Genomic DNA, 14585 nt, shown 5'->3' on the forward strand with positions numbered 1-14585 from the left:
TGACAACCACTTAGTTAAGGTAAGGGGGCTTAAAGGAGCAGTGTGTAAGATCTGGCGGTATCTATCTTAAAGTGAATATTACTGAGTTATTATTATCAAAACACATTCCCAAAGCTGTCAATAAAATGTCAGTTTTTTTAAATGCACTCTGGTTTAAAATGCAACCGGCCTTAAACTCTATGAATATTACTAACACACACACAAACACACACACACAAACATGCAGGTGCAGGCTTTGGGCGATCAGGCAGGTGTTCCCACCCGCCTGCCTCCTCTGGGACGGCGAACCAAGCACTCCTGCTGGCTTTAAGAGGCTCTTATCCAGCCAGCGGGTGAGTTTGATTCAACAGTCGAGAGCCAATCAGGTGGAGGAGTGATTCTAGCGTCTCTCACCATCTCTCACCGTCTCTCACCGTCTCTAAGCCATCTCTCACCGTCTCTCACCGTCTCTCACCGTCTCTACACCGTCTCTTCGCCGTCTCTACACCATCTCTCACCGTCTCTCACTGTCTCTCACTGTCTCTCACCATCTCTACACCGTCTCTCACTGTCTCTACACCACTGTCTCTAACCATCCCTAACCGTCTCTACACCGTCTCTACACAGTCGCTCACGTCTCTACACCATCTCTCACCATTTCTCACCGTCTCTCACCGTCTCTCACCGTCTCTACGACGTCTCTACGCCGTCTTTCACCGTCTCTCACCGTCTCTACACCATCTCTACACCACCGTCTCTAACCATCCCTAACCGTCTCTACACCATCTCTCACTGTCTCTACACCGTCTCTACACAGTCTCTCACGTCTCTACACCATCTCTCACCATTTCTCACCATCTCTCACCATCTCTTACCGTCTCTCACCGTCTCTACACCATCTCTCATCATCTCTCACCATCTCTCACCGTCTCTACACCATCTCTCACCGTCTCTTACCGTCTTTACACCGTCTCTCACCGTCTCTCACCATCTCTACACCATCTCTCACCGTCTCTACACCATCTCTCACCGTCTCTACACCACCTCTAACCGTCTCTACACCATCTCTCACCGTCTCTCACCGTCTCTAAGCTGTCTCTCACTGTCTCTATGCCGTCTCTACGCCGTCTCTACACCATCTCTCACTGTCTCTCACCGTCTCTACGCCGTCTCTACACCGTCTCTACACCATCTCTCACCGTCTCTCACCGTCTCTCAACATCTCTACACCATCTCTCTCCGTCTCTAACCGTCTCTACACCATCTTTAACCATCCTATACACTGTCTCTCATCTCTACACCATCTCTCACTGTCTCTACACCATCTCTAACCGTCTCTAACCGTCTCTACACCGTCTCTCACCGTCTCTACACCATCTCTCACCGTCTCCTCACCATCTCTCACCGTCTCTACACCGTCTCTCACCGTCTCTACACCGTCTCTCACCGTCTCTACACCATCTCTCACCATCTCTACACCGTTTCTCACTGTCTCTCACCATCTCTCACCGTCTCTACACCGTCTCTCACTTCCACTGATCCGTTTCCTTCTCTTCAGCTCACCCTGACCTTCTCTCTACGTGGATTTCATCGCTGTATAACAGCGACCACTAGAGGGCGCCGTCACTTGAACGTAAACACGTGTGATTTTTGGGACGCTTGCTGAAACAACTGATCTATAACTGTTATTCACACAAAATATCCAAATCTTTCCTTTTTTTTAATTCCCTTTCTATCACTCCTCCCTTCGACTCCACCAGCCTTCCTTCTATCATATGATTCATCCTCCCTTCTGTTTTTAATGTCTCCTCGTCTGATCTTCCCTCCCTCACCGTTGCTCAGTCTGGCTCTCTCGTCCGGTCCTCCTCTCTCCATCATCTCTCCATCATCTTCCTCTCCAGAGCCGCTGTAGTGTACTGATAGTGGGAGCACTTGTGCAGTCAGCTATGAAGTCTGTCCTCCTCCTCCTCTTCCTTCTACCCCCTCTCTCCCTCTCTCTCTCTCTCTCTCCCTCTCTCTCTCTCTCCCTCTCTCTCTCTCTACCTGGAAATTAATTTGGTCTCCTCCAGATGCCTATCGCCGCTGAAATGCCCCCAGAAATAGATCCACAAACAGCAGCTCAGCCAAAACGCTGTTGCTGCCTGACAGCCTTTAGCTGCTGGATGGAGGGGGAGGGGAGCAGATGGGAGAGACGGATGGATGGATGGAGGTAGGCAGGGTGTAAACGGTTGGGAGAACGGAGCGTTGGAGGGGGGAGAAGATGAATGGATGAGGGGAGAAATTAATAGATGGATTACCTACAAATTTGTACACTTTATTGCCTAAACAAACCATCAGGTTTGAGATTGATTTCCTTCCTTCCAGGCAGCCGTCGCTTTCTGTTCATTTTCTATGAAAAGCAGCCTGCAGAGACAAGAAAGCTGCTGCAGAGAGATCGTTCATCACAATAAAAGATTTAATCACCTTTTTTCTTCAACGTTGGGGCATCGGCACGCGGCGCAGTTACAAGCAGGAGAGTCTCTTCTTCGTGGTGCATTCAAGGACACACCTGAGATTTGATAGGCTGCTGCTGAGAAATACATTTTCTTCTCCAACCTTCTGTTCTAACAGCACCATCTACATCGCTGTGTGTGTGAATCCAACACGAGAGACAGAAACTGACCTTCGTCGTCTGTCTGAGCTGTAAAATCACCAGGCTGTCGCTGAGAAGCGTTTCACCTCCAGCAGGTGAGCAGCAAAAGGGCCGAGGTACCATCAGATAACAACGTCTCATGAATTCCACTTCCTCCCGTCAGGTCGCAGCTTCCTGCCTCCTTAAGCTCAGGACAAATTAAAAAGGATAAAAGCCTCTTTGTAGGAGAATCAGTGGGAAGCGAAGGCTGGACAGCCGTGAAGTGTAATTTCAGCTCTATACATTTGACCTCTGACCCTCCGCCTGCTCTCTGCTCTTTTAACAGCACATATATGCAAATAGCCGGCTGTTAATCTGCTGCTCGGCTCTCACCTGATACCTTCGGTTGGAGTCAGACGCTGCTGTATGTCGTACTGGTCTATAGTATGTGTTTTAATCTATATTTTTATCTCTTCTACTTCATGTTAACGCGGCTCAGACTGCAAAAAAACTCAAATGTGAGCGTTCAGATGCCAACATGTTGTCTTCAGTCGTGTGTTTTGGTTGCAGATGGGAAATGAAACTGTGAGACTTCATCAGATTTGACTCTGAAGACTCTGAGCTGCAGTGTGAAAGCCGCTGCAAAAGCTGCTGTCTGATGGGTTGGTCTCACTACTTACAGGCACAAACACACCTGACTCCTTCCAAACAGGACTGCAGAAACACGGTGGCAACGATGCAGCATATAAAAAAAAAAAAAAAAGTTTCCACAATATTTGCCAAACGTTTCTCCGTCAGAGCAGGTGTTGTGTTGTTAAAACAGGACGGTGGCGAGGCGGCGGCGGCGGCGGCGAGCCAGCAAGGGCCGGTTGAGCGGGGGGGAGACGACCTCAGCGAGCTGGAACTAAATTATCTCTGCAGCTTTTTCCGTCATAACAACAGATGTTGGAGTAGAGGTGACACGGAGGCATGTCATCAGCCCTCCATCCGCACGAATAACATCACCTGTTCACGTCAAATCACTTCACGCTCTGAACACACAGAAGCAACTCTCAACTCTTCTCATTACGATTAAAGGCAGAACGGTGTCATTAAAATACACTACAACAACAATAGAATCACTATCACATGTCGTCATTCCTGAATCAACCGCTGCAGAAGTCATATTCCCGTGGAGAAGATTATTCCACCATATGTCCTCTAGTATGAATAGGAATTAATAGAATATAAGAAAAAATGATGTCACAAATAGAGCAGAATAGATGCAGAAACCCACTAGAAACACTTGTTTACACCCAGTCGACGACCAAACACCGACTACAATATCAAAGTTATGCGTTTGTCTGTCATCTCTAAATCAACAGGTAACAAATATACGTACTCCTGACCAGAAACATCTGCCACAATAGAATAAAATAAATAGAATAGATGCAGAAACCCACTAGAAACACTTGTTTACACCAAGACGACTGCCAAACGCCGACTACAGTAAAGACTACAGTAAAGAATAGAATCAAAGTTATGAGTTTGTTTGTCTATAAATCAACAGGTAATAAATATATTTACTCCTGACCAGAAAAGGCTGCAACAGTAGAATAAAATAGATGCAGAAACCCACTGGAAGCCCTTGTTTACACCAAGACGACTACCAAACGCCGACTACAATATCAAAGTTATGAGCTTGTTTGTCATCTCTAAATCAACAGGTAATAAATATAGATGTACTCCTGACCAGAAAAGTCTTCCACAATAGAATAAAATAGAATAGAATAGATGCAGAAACGCACTAGAAACACTTGTTACACCTAAACAATTGACAAACGCCGACTAAAACATAGAATAGAATCAAAGTTATGCGTTTGTTTGTCTCTAAATCAACAGGTAATAAATATATGTACTCCTGACCAGAAGAGTCTGCCAGAATAGAATAATAAAAAATAAACCATTTACCGCATGAATAGAAGATCAGAATAGAAAAGAATCAAATCATCTGATTGCACTTGTCAGTCCTAAGTCAACAGGTGAATAATGAACATGATGTGTGATATGTCACATAGAAGAGACTAATGTATATAACTACAGGAGAAGAACGTGCAATACGTCACCTGGTTTGAATAAAACCCAATAGAAAAGAATAGAATCAAAGTTATGTGATGTGTCATGTCTAAATCAACAGGTGAAAACTATGGATTACTGCTACTACCTATCCAGGAAATGATGTCCAGTATGTCCATGATGGATTACTGAACGCCTGCAAAATGTCCCCTGAAGAGACACGTACCGACCAGCAAGAGATGATAAATTACTAAGGTTGTCCTCAACCAAAGAAATTCTTAGTCGACTAACACTAATACCCGGTTCAGACTCCACGATATCAGCCCGATTATAGCCCGACACGGCTGTCGTAGGGGATCGGGAACGATAAATGAGTGTCGTCTGCGAAAATCGATCTCATCTCGTGTGGTGTGTCATAGTACACAACAACCGACGCCACGTCTGGGACGCTTCACGACACCCCGAGGAAAAGTCTAGCCTCGTCTTGACACGCCTAGTGTGACATCTCTAACGACGTGTTCCTTTGCGTTGACCAATCAGGTGCTCTCCCCTTTTTTCTTTATTTTCTTTTTCTTTTCGCAACACGAGACCGCCAGCATCACACACATTCAACCGCCTCCCCGATGAGGTCTGAACTCGTGCATGATCGTGGAATACGACGTGCCGTGATCGGTCGTGGTCATACGTGTAGTCTTGCCGGTCACCCGACCAAGACACTGCAAGAGTTTATGGCGCTGTGATCGTTAGATCTGACATGGTGACCATCGTCAAAGACAAAAGTATCCTGTAGTCTGATCCCGGCATTCACACGATTTTGTCAACTAATCGATTAGTTGATTTAATCACCAGATCTGTAAAACTGAGTTTCTCCACAAAGAATCACACTAAAGCACCACTTTACATCTGGTGTTTACCAGAGACGAGCTCAGAAGTCTCTTGGAAATAATTCATTTAGCATGAAGAAAGCATAAACAATGACTAACTGACTAAAGAAATCTGAGTAGACTAAAGACCAAAAGGACCAATTAGTCGACTACAAGGGGGTGACAGCCCTAAACATATGCAATAGAATCAAAGTTATGTGATTTTCATCTCTAAATCAACAGGTGAAAACTATGGATTACTACGACTACCTATCCAGGAAAGGATGTCCAATATGTCCATGGATGGGTGACTGAACGGACACACCTGCACAGGTACCGACCAGGAAGAGATTTAAAGGGCTGTCCTCGACCAAAAAGTTCTTAGTCGACTAAAACTAACACACGATTTTGTCGACTAATCGATTAGTTGTTTTCGACAGATCTGTAAAGTATGGGAGAAACAAATGATAAAGGCTCTTCCTTAGTTTATTCTGGGCAAACAGACGAACGCGTATCAGCTCAAAGCCATCATCAGCGTAATCACTCAAGCAGTAAAGACAGTTTTAAACATACAGGTGAGGCATAAACACCTATCGCGACAGAGAATACATACATGATTCCACACATCTGTAAAGCATCACTTTAAATCTGGTGTTTACCAGAGATGTGCTCACAGGTTTCTTAGGAATAAGTCATTCAGCATGAAAAAAATATATAAAATAAACAACTAATAGACTAAATAAATCTGAGTCCTCTACATAAACAACAGGTGTAAAACTAAAGTGATTGTTTGAAATGTTTCCAACAGTAAAAGGCCCCACGCTGACTGAACAGGACAGATTTGAAGAGAATAGATGAGCTCTAAGGTGAGGAAAACATCATGCTCAGAAGTTTCAGCAGCAAAAAGCATAAAATAAACAACTAAATGACTAAAGACATCTGAGTCGACTGAGACCAAAACGACACCCGAAAAATGACCACAAAGAGACATAAACCGACTACAAGAAGACTCAAAACAACAACAACAAGACAGGTGAAATCATCACAAAGTCTGTGTTTGGCTCCTGTGGAGCCTTCTGCATGTCTGTGCCGACGGGTCTGTTATCTCATAATCTGCCCATGATTATGTTCTATAAACAACAGGTGCTCATAAAAGAAATCTGAGTCGACTGAAACCAAAACGACTGATTAGTCGCCCTAAAAATCACCACAAGGTGACATAAAGCGACTACAAGAAGAAGCAAAACAACAACAGACGTAAAACCATCACAAAGTGTGTGTGTCTGGCTCCTATATGGCGTCGCCCATGATTACATCCTCTACATAAACAACAGGTGTAAAACTAAAGTGATGGATTTATATGTGTCCGACAGTAAAAGGCCCCACGCTGACTGAACAGGACGGATTAGAAGAGATCAGATGAGCTCTATGTGAGGAGAAACCTGCTGGATGTGAATCCACCAGTTGATCAGATGAGAGCAGAAACATCATGTCTCCATATAAAAACTACATTCAGAATTCCTTAACGTTAATAATCAGAGGCAGCTTTAAAGGTCACGACCTGGTGCGCTCAGTGTGACCTGCCCAGGTGAGGAAGCAGCCGTGCACACACACCCCTCCACAATAAAACTCCCTGTTCATTCCTCTGAACCTCACACACACACACACACACACACACACACATTGAGCTTCTGTCATCGATGGATGCACATGTTTTCCTCGACGCTCACACACACACACACACACACACACACCTCTGCTCGCTCTGAGCGTCAACACACTGCATGGCTCCACACCTGCACGCGCGCACGTGCACGTTCAGGTGGACACACATGGGCATTAAAGGAGAGGTGAGGAGAGACAGCAGCAAAGCAAAGACAAGCAAAGACAAGAAGACAGTCCTCTGTTGTGTCCCCCCCCCCACCCTCAACAGTCTCTCAGCCAACCGACCTGTTACCCAGCCACATGCACACACACACACGCACGCACAAGCCTCGACTCTCCTCTGGAAGAGGGTGTCCTCCTGACACCTTCAGGCTCACAATAAAAAAAACAAAAAGACGCAAAGCGACGCCTGTGGAGCCGCCGGTCGGTGCGTCCTGTGTGCAGCTGTAAACATGCAGTGAGGAAGAGGAGGAGGAGGAGGAGGAGGAGGAGGAGGAGTGTGGATGGAGCCCCGTTACCGTTCTCTCCGCGTCGGGTCCTGCTGCTGGATGCTCGGCTGCTTGGTGGGCGCCATCTTCCTGCAACAATTCTGTGATTTCTCTCTTTACTTTCTCTTCTCTCCTCCGGTTGCTCTCTGGCTCTATGTGCACGCTCCTGAGCGGCCGTGCGCTGCGCCCTGACAGCAATGCGTCATGGTCGGCGTGTTAAGACAAAGCCATGGTCCGTGTGCATGTGTGAGATTGTGTATTTGAGCGTGCGTGCGTGCAGTGCGTGCGTCTCGTGCTTGGTCTCTCTCCTCCGCCGCTCAGGAGCGGTGAAGCACCGGGCGGTGGAGGTGGAGGCAGGTACCGGGCTGCAGCTGCAGAGGCATGCCGGGTGGAGTGAGGGGGAACCCGGGCTGGATGCCTCTCAGATCCCGCTGTCTCTGTCTCTGTCTCTCTCTCTCTCTGTCTCTCTGTGTCTCTCACGCACACAGCTTCGGGTTTTTTTGGCACTACAGAAGAATTCCCTTCATGCGTTCCAAAAAAGAATCCAAACAGGCGTCAGATCGTTACATTGTCGCGTCCGCTGCAGCTGCAGCGTCTGTATCCGCGGTGAGATGCCCGCGGAGGAGCGTCGCTGGGCGGTCACAGAGGCTCCGCGTTTTTCGGAGCATTTTTTCTTTCCTCCTCTGTGTGGCTGCTGACAGAACAGGAGAAAAAAAAAAAAAGGACACCACACATCTCCGGTATTTTCTCCTCCAGCCCCGGCGCAACAACGCCACTCAGTTGCAGTTTGTGTGCGCGTGCGTGCGTGCGTGCGTGTGTGTGTTTTATTTTTTATTTAATTCTCTCCCTCTCTTCCTGGATCACAGGTTGCACTATTGCAATATTTTAACACAAAAAAACACCACCCAGCGTGCACGAAGGTGGTGATGGGTGATTTATTTGGATGTAAATCAGATCACCTCCACACACACCCTCCTCTTCCTCCTCCTCCTCCTCCTCAACTGTCATAATAAACACATCACAGAAAATGTCTCACTTCAAAATCCCCCCCAGAAATAATCCAACTTTTTGTGCATTATTTTTGAGCATATTAGAGTCATGTTTTGGTGTTTGCATGTGCATGGATATGAGCCTCTGAATGTGAACATATCATGTGTAAAACATCTAAATTATCTGCTCACTTTTTCTATATTTCCATCCACTAACAGAGATTTTCCTGCAGCAGGCTTTTGATGAGTGCACGTCAGCGATGGCTCATTATCCTCCAACAGAAACCTGCTTCTTCTTCTCTATCTTTTTTTTCATTCATTTAAATTCCTTTTTTTTATTTGAATGTATAATTCATTGTAACCTAATCGGTGTGGTGTGTGATTAACCCCCAGGCTGCAGCCCTGGAAGCTGAAAAGCCTCCCCTCTCTCTCTATATACCAATGACCTGTCAAGGTCAAAGGCATGCTGGGTATTCTCCACACAAACACAGGGTTACAGGCGGTGCTGTGGTGGAAAATAAAGGGCTGGAGAAGAGGGGAACCGTGACCTCCGGTGTCTGCCGTCGTCACGAGCCGAGCCGAGCGCCCGCCGGTCGACGACACACGTGTGTTTGTGTGTTCAGGAGAGGCGTCGGTGTGGGATTCTACCTCGTTATATGTTTGACAGCAGATGCAGTGAAATAAAAAAATACAAATGTTCAAATCAAAAGTGAGCTTTAAATAAACTGAGGTTTGTTTTTGCTGCATCGCTGGTTGCCGATTCGTCCGTCAGTGTGAGGAAATTCTCGGTAATATTCAAAAGCAAAGAGCAGCTTCTAAAAGCTGAGAGGTCACATGTTTGACCCCTGGAGCCCTCAGCTGCTCTGATGTCACTCATTCACTCAAACGCTGGATTTTGTCTGATTAGGTGCATTTTTGGGGGATAAACACAAATGAAATGTGAAGATGTTTTGGGTTTTTATGAACACACCGAAGCCGTTTTTGCTCCCGTTTTGTGGACCGAGGCGTCACCTGCTCCCGTCTGGTTTGATTTCTCTAACCTCGTCCGGCGTCTCCGGCTCCGGATGAGGTTCGGCTGCTCCGTCACTCTCTCTCCGTCTCTCTCTCCGTCTCAGCTCTGCTTACTGAGAGCAGTCAAACGGAGGCGACGTGGATAATGGAGCGTAATGTATAAACATATTAGCTCCCAGCTGTTTGTTGGGGGAAACATTATGTATAGAGAGAGAGAGAGAGAGAGAGAGAGAGAGAGGGGGGGATGAAGAGGGGCAGCGGGCCGATGATGAAGACGATGAAGACGCAGGAGAATATTTAAAATAAGGTCCTGAGACTCTGCGGCCGTTTGAAATCCAGTCACAAATAATCAAACCTGTCTTGGTGAAGTTCACCTTTTAAAAGAGCTCATTGTCAAACTGTGGTCTGGGGCCCTCAGAGGGTCCTGGAGGAGTTGTGACGGGGCCCCCAGCTGTCAGATGACGACATGGTTAAATTCCTGCATGTATCAGAGAAGGTGTCAAACCACGACTCTAATCCTCACACATATGGACACAAACATACCCACAACCCCCCCCTTCCATATGGAGGTCCGGGGGTACAGAAGCCCTGCTTTAAATAACAATGGGCTTGCTTAGTTGCTTTAGAGGGCCGAGACGCTCTCGGAGAGGCCCGGCTCGGATTTATGTCGTGTTTGCTCCCCACAGCTTTTAGACTTTAGCTACACTCCATAATACGGAGACTTTTTACGGGTAATAAGGCAAGAGAGAGTGTGTGTGGGATGTGTGTTCAGGGGCCCCCCCACGGCTCCAGATGATTAGAAAAAACAATCCTACTGAGCAGGCCGGACGGGAGGCAATCATTTAGATTCAGATTGGAGGTGGAAATAAGAAAAATAACAGGAGGACGGACGGATGGAGAGAACTGTCCCCATGAAAACAGGTTGGACATGAAGCAGCCGCAGCTTTCAGGACCGACCGGCTGGGAAAACACTCAACACCTTCCTCCTTTTTCACTTCTCTATTTCCCATAAATTACCTCCTGTGTTTCCACTGAATTAGCAGAACCTCATCCCAGCTTTTTTCCACTGAATTACCTGAACTTCACTCCTCTATTTCCACTCAAATCAACGCAGCCGGATTCCTCCATTTCAACCTCTGTCTTCACTGAATACACACACCTTTATATATACTGTATATACGTCTTTACACAACTTGAAACACAAAACAAACTGTGGATATGAATTAAATCCTCTTGTGTGGCATCAACGTCACCAGATTCTCCTTTTACCTTTCAGGTTTATTAGAGAAAAAAAAGCAAATAACTGAACTTCACTCCTCTATTTCCACTCAATCACCGCAACCGGATTCCTCCATTTCAACCTCAGTCTTCACTGAATACACACACCTCTATTTATATACATATATATATCTATATCTATATAGATATAGATATATATATAGATAATTATATATATATACGTCTTTACCCAAGTTGAAACACAAAACAAACTGTGCATATTGAATTTAATCCTCTTGTGTGGCATCAACGTCACCAGATTCTCCTTTTACCTTTCAGGTTTATTAGAGAAAAAAAGCAAATAACTGAGGAAAGAGGCATTTGCGTGACACTGATAACGATAAATTCTACAGAATGATGCAGTCAGAGGTTATGATGGATGATTTATATAAAACTTTGATTTTAAATACCATATGATTGCTTCATGATAAAAAAAAATATTTAAAAAAAAAATATCAGCCCAAAGAGTGTCCACTGAGTTAGAGATGCCCAACTGTGTCTGCACATTAAAGTGTCCCATGCAGAAGCTGTTTGGTGCATTTTAAAGATCTTATTAGAGGAACTTCAGTTTGCACTTTTCTACATTTTGCATTAAACTCTTTTTGTGTCCACATACCTCTGCTGGTAGGCGCTGATCCCCTGCACGCCCTGCGGGGTCCCGTTGGTGGCTCCGGGGACCTGGACCGGTACCCGACCACCCGGGGGTCCCGACACCATCCCGCCTCCGACCCCCGGTCCTCCGGGTCCCGACGCCGTCACCTGGACGCTGAAATCCGGGAAGATCCTGATCATGGTGTCCGATGCGCTCTCCGGGTCTAGTTCTCCAACCTTCCTCCTCCTCTTCCTCCAGACACAGACCAGTCAGTTACTGGGATCACTTCAGCAATAGAAGATCTTCTCTTTGTTGGTTTTATTCTATTATTCTAACCTTCGGACTGAAGAACTCTCAGGCAGATCCGGATCATCATGGTCCCGGTGAGTCCTGTCCAGTGCGCAAAACAAACCAATCAATGGATCGATAGATGAAGTGAGTGGATAATGCACGAGCAGAAACGATCAGCTTTCCCTTTATTATTTCTTCTTCTTCTTCTTCTTCTTTCTTCTATCCTGCACAGAGAACCCTAACCCGTGCAGCAGCTCCGGATCATGGTCCCGGTGAGTCCAGTCCAGTGCGCAAAACAAAACCAATCAATGGATCAATACATGCACGGGATTAGTGAGTGGATTTTGCACGAGCAGAAAAGATCAGAGAGCTTTTCCTTTATTATTTCTTCTTCTTTCTTCTATCGTGCACAGATGACCCCCGTGCAGCAGCTCCGGATCATGGTCCCGGTGTCTCCGGTGCGCTCCTTCTCTCCAACAGTCAGTGTGATCAATGGATCAATGGATCAATGTGATCAATGGATCTAGGAGGTGATAATCTCACCGGTTATAGAGACAGAGTGTTGCTTGATGTCTCCCGGTGCAGGAGCTCCGGACTCTCCGCTCTCACCGGCTCTCCATCCGAGGAAGGCATCCGGTCCACCGGCTCTCCTCCGGGTGTCTGTGCCGGTCCGTGGGTGTGTGTGTGTGTGTGTGTGAACAGCGGACCTGAAAGAGAGCAGTCAGTCAGTCAATCAGTCGGTCAGTCAGTCAGTGAGCGCGCGGCTCTCAGCAGCACGAGCTCAGCAATGACATTGGTGTGTGTGAGACACAGAGAGACACAGAGACACAGAGAGATGTGATCCAGCAGCTTCAGCAGCAAACTGTGTGTCGGTATGTCGGAGCGCCTGCGTGTGCGTGCGCGCGTGCATGATTATATGTGTGTGCGCTGCAGAAAGAGAGAGAGAGAAATAAGAGAGATGGAGAGAGAGAGAGAGAGAGAGAGAGATTGAGTGATAGTGCTGTTTGTTCAGATGGAGGACATTTACTCTCTTTATTGTTCTGAATATCTCAGCAGCTGTAAACTGGACTTTTATTTCTAAGGGATAATAAAGATAATAAAGAACCAGTTTTATAGTTTTATAGGAAAATGTACCTTTTTTTATTCCTTGTATGTTTCTGCTCTGCAGCGTGTTTCACATCATTACAGTCTTCAAACGGACCTAACAGGTTAAAGAATAAAAACCCCAAAACGTCCACCTGCAAAGAGAGTTTAACACTCAACACACTCAGTTTGTCAGCTTTGTGTCAGGAACAGGTTTCCAGAAGGAAGAGAACTCTCGGACTGACTTTGCAGGATTGTTCTGCGCGTAACGCACCAAACAAACCACCTAGAAGATTTATGAAAACATAAAGACGCACGGAGCTCCAGTGAGAGGTTTAGTACAGTAACAGTGAGGTGTGTGTGTGTGTGTGAGAGGAGCGTGTGTTTCCTTCATCATGTGTGTGCGTAAAGTGTTTCATCTGATCTCAGAGCTCAGAGCTCCTCTCTCTGCTCACTGGAGCTCCGTGTGTGACCAGACTCCAGAATAAAATCACATCACTCACACCCACACAGTCTCCTCCCACCTCTCTCTCTCTCCTCCTCTCTCTCTCTCCACCTCTCTCACTCTCCTCTCTCTCTCTCTCCCCCTCCTCTCTCTCTCTCTCACCTCTCTCTCTCTCTCCCACCTCTCTCTCTCTCTCTCACCTCTCTCTCTCTCTCTCTCTCTCACTCCACCCTCTCTCTCTCTCTCTCTCTCTCCACCTCTCTCTCTCTCTCTCCACCTCTCTCTCTCTCTTCTCTCTCCACCTCTCTCTCTCTCTCTCTCTCTCTCTCTCTCTCCACCTCTCTCTCTCTCTCTCTCTCTCTCTCTCTCTCTCCTCTCCACCTCTCTCTCTCTCTCTCTCTCTCTCTCTCCTCTCTCTCTCTCTCTCTCTCTCCACCTCTCTCTCTCTCTCCTCTCTCTCTCTCTCTCTCTCTCTCTCTCTCTCTCTCTCTCTCTCTCTCTCTCTCTCTCTCTCTCCTCTCTCTCTCTCTCTTTTCCTTTTCTCCACCAAAATAATCAGAATGATTTCAATCATGTAAGAAAATATAAAAAATATTGAACTTGGTAATATTATATAGTGTGATACTTTATAGATTCTCATATTATCTATTTTAATTAATCAACAGTTTACACAGTCAATACTTTATTTCATTTGCAAAGAGGTGTGTCCTCTCCAAGTAGAGCTGTGATGTTACAGCGACTGTGATAAATGCACATCACTGTTCTGATTGCATAAAACAGTAAACGTTTTAACTCAGATTTTATGCATGTGCTGGTTTGTTCTTCATACTATGACAAAATTAAATTTATTAAAAATCGGAACCCCTGTATTGTGACTTGTATGGTGTCGCTAGATTCTTGCCAATACACGGTCCTAAGAAGTAGTAGTAGTAGTATTACTACTAGTAGTAGCAGTAGTACAACTAGTGATAGTGGTATTAGCAGTAAATAGCACTTTAAGTGGATAATATTAGATGAAGTTGATGTAAGCCTACTTGCATGATTCTTTGCATGATTCTTGCTCTGGTTGGGGATTGTATCCACATGGTTGAATGTTGTGAGTCGCTTTGGAGTAGAAGTAGTAGTAGTAGTAGTAGTAGTAGTAGTTGTAGTTGTAGTAGTAGTTGTAGTAGTAGTAGTAGTAGTAGTAGTAGTAGTAGTAGTAGTAGTAGTAGTAGTAGTAGTAGTTGTAGTAG

At 45.9% G+C, this 14585-nt stretch overlaps 2 protein-coding genes across 5 annotated transcripts in view; both read right to left on the bottom strand.

Annotated features, from left to right (window-relative positions):
* npas3 (neuronal PAS domain protein 3) overlaps nucleotides 1–14585 on the bottom strand; it is a 324742-nt gene that overhangs the window by 300655 nt on the left and 9502 nt on the right. For 2 of the 4 annotated variants that reach the window (XM_074661226.1, XM_074661225.1), the window contains exon 1: nucleotides 7692–8492. In XM_074661226.1, the coding sequence (XP_074517327.1) occupies nucleotides 7692–7747 (56 nt within the window). In that variant the 5' untranslated portion in view covers nucleotides 7748–8492. Of the gene's footprint in view, nucleotides 1–7691; nucleotides 8493–11555; nucleotides 12750–14585 lie in introns of those variants that run through there. The other 2 variants (XM_074661224.1, XM_074661223.1) reach the window with 2 other exon arrangements.
* The window catches only part of akap6 (A kinase (PRKA) anchor protein 6), a 420277-nt gene that overhangs the window by 167941 nt on the left and 237751 nt on the right, over nucleotides 1–14585 (bottom strand). The window lies entirely within an intron of this gene.

Source organism: Sebastes fasciatus, chromosome 15 (genome assembly GCF_043250625.1).
Source record: "Sebastes fasciatus isolate fSebFas1 chromosome 15, fSebFas1.pri, whole genome shotgun sequence".
NCBI lineage: Eukaryota > Metazoa > Chordata > Actinopteri > Perciformes > Sebastidae > Sebastes > Sebastes fasciatus.